Source organism: Hipposideros armiger, unplaced genomic scaffold (genome assembly GCF_001890085.2).
Source record: "Hipposideros armiger isolate ML-2016 unplaced genomic scaffold, ASM189008v1 scaffold_638, whole genome shotgun sequence".
NCBI lineage: Eukaryota > Metazoa > Chordata > Mammalia > Chiroptera > Hipposideridae > Hipposideros > Hipposideros armiger.
Window position 1 is genome coordinate 177,007 of NW_017731988.1, and position 6,427 is coordinate 183,433.

At 36.5% G+C, this 6,427-nt stretch overlaps 1 protein-coding gene across 15 annotated transcripts in view; it reads left to right on the forward strand.

The window, feature by feature from the left end:
- BICD1 (BICD cargo adaptor 1) overlaps positions 1-6,427 on the forward strand; it is a 224,637-nt gene that overhangs the window by 161,583 nt on the left and 56,627 nt on the right. For all 15 annotated transcript variants that reach the window (XR_002122047.1, XR_002122046.1, XM_019625669.1 and 12 more), the window contains exon 4: positions 5,069-5,494. Coding sequence is in view for 13 of the 15 variants with exons in the window: in XM_019625669.1 (XP_019481214.1) it covers positions 5,069-5,494 (426 nt within the window). In the remaining 2 variants the exon portion in view is untranslated. The remainder of the gene's footprint in view (positions 1-5,068; positions 5,495-6,427) is intronic.

Genomic DNA, 6,427 nt, shown 5'->3' on the forward strand with positions numbered 1-6,427 from the left:
ATGCGGTCTCTCTAGCAAGACATGTGACTATCTGACACCCTACAAAATACTTACAACATTATTAATTATATTCCTCGAACTCTCTTTCATGTCCTTGTGGCAATATTGTAGTTACGTATTTATGCTGTCTAATCCCTTCCCCTTCTCCCTCATCCCCACCCCCTCCCAACTAGCAGCCATCAGTTGTTCCTCTATATCTCTGAGACCTGGAAGTGTAATTATTTTAAGTGGTCATTACTCCCGATTCCTAAAACTCTACACTGCTCTCTGCACAGGCAGGGGTGTGAGTAGACAGCCTTGCTGTAGAGTCTCCCATCACTGCATGTGTAGACCAATTTACTCAGGAGGTTAATTTAGGCCAGTATTAGGTATTCTTGACAGACTGCCAACGTACCCTGTTAGCATTCATTAACCCAGATGCCGTTTCTGTGGGAATTTGTACCATCAGTCTGGCTGATGATTGTTTACAGTTTACCCATGCCCTTCCACCAGTAATTAAAACACGGGAAGCAAAGGCTTAACTCAGAAGGTTGAAAAAGAACCAAACAAACAGGAAAATGCATACATCTCTTTAATTTTATTTTCTAGATGCAATATGGTAATTTTCCCAACTAAGTGTCTAGTTCATTAATTTGAAATAATTTTCCATACAAAGGACCATTCTGGCTTATTCCCTGACAAATGGGTGCACTGTAGTGTCACAAGTCTCACAATGAAGAAAATGCTGACTTGTTTGTTTTTTCCCCTCCTGTTGGCCTTTATTTACAGGAGTTAGCATCCATCATAAATTCTCTTTCTAATTAATGAAGTATTACATATAATATTTTATGTACAAACGCCACAGAGTTTTTCAAACATGATGATGGCTGACTTTCAACCTCAAAACTGGTCTGGATGTTGCTTTGTACTGAAGCTCCTTACACCAAATATACTCCTCCACCCTGGTTTGATGTTTCTCTAAATGGCAAGGCTACTAGCATTGTGAAATGCTAGCTTCAAAGAACTAGAAGATTCTTTCCTTCTGAAGTTCTATTTTCTATTTGCCATTTATTGATTATTTTCTAAATAATTGTTGTTTAAATAGCTCTTCTTACTTCTTTCATAGTTTCTGTATATTATGGTTTATTTATTTTCCGTCCCCCTCCATTACCATATAGCACCTAGAAGAGAGCCTGGCCCACAGAAGGCATTAAATAAATACTTGTCGAAAGCATGAATGGTTTTCTTTTTTCTTTTTTTTTTCTTTTTTTAAATTTCTCTTACATTTACTCTTCAACTTAGAGCGGAAACTAAAATGTAAGATTATTATAATTAATAAAACCAATTTTTAGATGTGATCCTAAGTATGAACTATATTAGAATATCAAAGTTTTCAGTTGCCTGAAAACTTTAGCCACTTCCCTTTGTGTGCTGATTTGGCTCTGTGTCCAAAATAAAATCAGGTCCAACCTTATAAATGCGTTTTACACCTTTATGCTTTTTAAAACAATATCTGAAAGAAGTGTAGGAAGAAGCAACAGTCATAGAAAGGTCAAGTCAACTGTCAGTTCCCCAAACAGACTACCAGAAGAATCCATTGATGAAGCATAGCTGTTTATTAGACCTCTTGTGTAAGATACGACTTTGCCAGATCCTTAGTAATGTCTCAAAATGGGAGGTTTATGGAAGAGTGTTCATAGGATATTAGGACCTGGACTGGGTTTTGCATGGTGGGAAACGGATTTGGATAGACTGAGTCGATGACATAATAGTTCTGAGTTGGAAAGTACAACAAAGTGAGGGTATTGACATAATGAGTCTTGGGAAGCTGTTTTAGTTGGGTCTCATCTTCCAGGAGCAAGTATTTCCTGTAAGCAGCTACTTTTTTTATGCCTGGTCCCAGTATTGATAAACATAGGGACAGGAAAATTTGCCTCGTCCCAGTATTACTTAATATAGGGCAGGAAATTATGTTAGTTTTAAATTTTAGAGATATGATGGTGGGAGGAGGGGAGAAATAATAAATTCTATGTCCCTAATATCTCAGATATTGAATTAAAGCACTCAAATATTTATCTAAGCATTAGAATTGTTAAAATTAATAATTCAATTATACTTCTATTATGAAAAACATTTCCTCCAGATATGCTTTTCTAGATCAGGTAACAATATCATAAGAAAGCTAAGGAACATACTTACTTCAGTTTGCTTTCATTTAACTAGTGTTTCAAGGGTATATTTCTATGAGTTCATACTTTTTTAAGGACAAAAGACATGGTCACTGACTCACAGAACTTATAGTTCCAGTAGAGAAGGCAGGCAGTAAACGCATAGCCATCCATGTAATTGCATATGAAAACTATATGTTAGGTTTGGCAATACAAGGCCAGATTAAAATCTTCAGAGTTCCTAAATCGGAAAAGATTATGGTACCTATTCCCAACCCTCATGCAGTTAAAAATAAAAAGAGCTACTTAACTATGAAGTTGCTATAAGGAATCCCAACAAAGTACTAATTTTTCTCATGGTGACTACTTTGATGCTATTTTTAAAATATTAAGTCTGAATTTTTAAGGGCCTTCACATTCTGTCTCCTGGTGTACCCAGTTTTCTAGAGCTTTAATCATATGATGCAGTCATATAATGATGGCATCAGAAAGGGACGATCTGTTTGCCTGAGTGGGTCAACAGAGACTTCAGAGTTAGGATTAGATTCTTGACTTGAGTCTTGAAGGATGAGCAAGAGTTTTCCAGATACCAGCTTTTGCCTTAGCAGAGAAAAACAAAACATCTGGGTAAATACTAGGAGCTTGAACCAGTGTGTGGAGTGAGTGGAGCTGCCTCGATAGAAAGAAATCAGGTCTTAAAGCAAGCCTACCATCAATTAAATAAGAACCACTGAATTAAAAGAAACCTACAATGCAAGACTCAATATCTTCAAGGCTAGCCAAGGAGTCAGCAAACTTTTTCTTTAAGGGCCAGATAATAAATATGTTAGGTTTTGTAGGCCATACAGTGTCTCTTGCAATGACTCCACTCTGTTGTAGTGTGAAAAGCAGCCATAGATAATATGTAAACAAAAGAGTGTGATTGTGTCCTGCTAAAACTTTATTTGCAAAAGTAGGTGGTGGGCTGGATTTGGTCCAAAAGACACAGTAATATTGACAACCCCTAGTCTAAGCCATTAGTTTAACAAGGATTAAAGAATGAAAGGTCTACAATGCAAACTAAATTAATGTCTACAAATGTAAGCTATCGCACAATCTGGAGACAGTCAGAGGATTGGTTGAAATACTAGGAAATGTTGGCAAGCAGATTTGTTGAGTTGTCCAGGGAAAGAAAAGGAGAAGGTCAGGATGAAGATGACTTTATAGTATATTAACAGGCCTGCAAGAAACCATGACACAAGACTTCATTATTCCAAGCAATTTCCATAATTTGACTCTTTTGAGTGATTCTCTCATAGACTTGTGAAATTCCATTAACCCTGTATAGCAGTGCTGGTTGTCCATCAGTATCCATTGTTCCTTCTCCCAATGTATTACCCAATTTTTAACTGCGCACAAGGCTATCGAGAGTATAGAATATATTCTTCACCTCCCTTGCAACAAAGTGTCATATGACTAGTACTGGCCAATGGGATATGAGGAGAAGTGATATGGGCAATCTTTGAGACATGTCCTTAAAGGGACAGGGTGTGCCCCTTACTTTGTCCCACTGCTTGGAACATGATCAAGATGGCAAGCCATCTTAGATGCTGTGGACCAGAATAGAGGCAGCGCAATAAGATAGAAGGAGCCTGGTTTCTGAGACCTCATGGAACAGAGATATCTATTGGTCCTTGACTGCCTATCTCCATACTGTTACATGAGAGAGAAACAAACTTCTATCTCAACTAAGTTACTCTTATTTAGGTCTCTGTGACATTAACCAAACCTATATAGAAAAGTGTTATCCTAATGTGTGCAACATAAACCATTGCATTGAGATTATGTGAAGAAGGGTGGGGGTAGGGAGGGATAGAAATATATGAAAATGATAACGGCACATGATCCCAAATTTTTAGTTTTTAAAATCTTTTAAAAAATGTGTTTAAACTAATGTAAACACAAATAAATTTAAAACTAAATACAGTTTATACTAGTATCTAATCTAATGACTGTCTCATATTACTTTTTATAGTTTATTTTCATTCACAATAGTTTATTTAGCAAATGCTTATTGCAGAGCAGAATTTTGTTGAAAAAATTAGAATGAAGAAACATAGTGAAGCACTATGAGAGGCACCTAGGTGCGTATAAAGTATTTCCTCTTTCTAAGGAGATTACAATGTAGCTGTGGAGACAAAATATTTATTGAAAAGTGTCATATGATAAGTACCATGGAAAATGTCCCAAGGAAGGCATGTTGGCTTAAGAGCAGAGATCTCTTTCATCGGTGGTCTTTCGTGACCAAGAGGGTGTTTGAACAGGCTCTTATTTGACATAATTCAAAAGAATATTATATTGATAACAATATCTATCTATCTATCTATCTATCATCTATCGATATTTGCTATTGAATAATTGGTACAGTTGTTCCAGTTTCTATCCTTAAGCGTGTAAAATTTTTCTTTGCTTCCTCATTTTACTCTTAAACATTTTATTGAGATTATGTTCTTATTGTGATCTTTTAAGTAATTTATCTCTAGGTATAAAAATGCCCTCATTATTAATAATTAAATAAAACAAAGTAATAGTGGTGATGATAGCTTTTTTTGGTTGTGAATAGTCTCATAAACAATTATAAAAGAATAAAGAAATCTCTGATTTATTAAGCCAACAGTGCCCCCTTTTGACCATTGGACCCCATAAAAGAAAAGAAAACCTAAGACAGACACCTTTTTCATCTCTAAGAATTGAATTTATATAATTTCTAAAGAAACCATCCTGTGTTACCTTAAGGGTGTATATACTGTGTGCTCTTCAGACTTATTTTGTAGACTGATGTTTTGATTTTTTAAAATGATTAGGCCCATAGAGTGTCTAATGGCAGTTTTGTAAGACCCAAATTTTAGTTTTATGAATCTTCTCTATCCTGTCTGATTCAGGTTGAATACGAAGGCTTAAAGCATGAGATTAAGCGATTTGAGGAGGAGACGGTGTTGCTGAACAGCCAGCTGGAAGATGCCATCCGGTTGAAAGAGATTGCTGAGCACCAACTGGAGGAAGCCCTTGAGACCTTGAAAAATGAAAGAGAGCAAAAGAATAACCTGAGGAAGGAGCTGTCTCAGTACATCACCCTCAATGATAACCATATCAGCATCTCAGTGGATGGACTCAAGTTTGCCGAGGAAGGGAGTGAACCAAACAACGATGACAAAATGAACGGGCATATCCATGGACCTCTTGTGAAACTGAATGGAGATTATCGGACTCCCACTTTAAGGAAAGGAGAGTCTCTAAACCCTGTTTCTGACTTATTCAGTGAGCTGAACATTTCAGAAATACAGAAATTGAAGCAGCAACTTTTGCAGGTAAGAACTTTGTTTAGGGATGTTAGAGTGAATTTCTTATAGGTTGCATGTAGCATGCTGTGGGATTTCATATTCTCATATTTTAGCTCCATATTATTTTTTAAACTACTGCTGCTTCAACTAGCAGCTTTGGAAGTGCAATATTTTGAAGGACACAATGGAAGAGGTGTTGGAGATAAAACTCTCATTTGCATTGCTTTAGAAAATTTATCTCTTGGAGCTACAAATTAGATTGCAGTCAGGCATGAAAGAAGAAAAGACAGCAAGTATCTCAATGCCTGTCTGACTAACAAAAGAATTCAAAGATTTTATATACAAGTGAAATGACAGAAAATAAACTTTTCCATCACACACACACACACACACACACACACACACACACACACACACACACACACACCAACTATATATATAGCTTCAAGAATAATGGTTACACTTTACAAAAATACTTTGAGCTTTGAAAGACATGAAGGACTTTCTACGTGCTCACTAGCCAGGCTACCATGATTAAAAATACAGCACAGGTATAAATCCTAAAACAATGATTTCTTATTCCAACATAAGCCAGGCCTTACATTTTTAGCATCTTCCAATCAAATGTCTTGTGAAGAGTCCCATGTTTAAGCTTATCTCATTGTGAAAAGGCTTTCTACTTTAGTCTTGCCCTCCTGCCATACCTTAATCCAGTGCTAATCTTGTATGAGCAACAGTATCACTACTGTCGCCATGCCCTGGGGACATCGCAGAGCTACACATTGTTGGGCTCCACACAAATCTACTGAACCAAGAATCTGGTTCAACAAGCTTGTTAGGTGATAAAGTTTGAGGCTTAATCTTCAGTCTGTTATCCCTTCAAGGTTATTTGCATATCACTGGTTATTATTAGAAGCTGTTTAGACTCTGGCAGTCATTTATTTTTACAGCAAGTAGCAC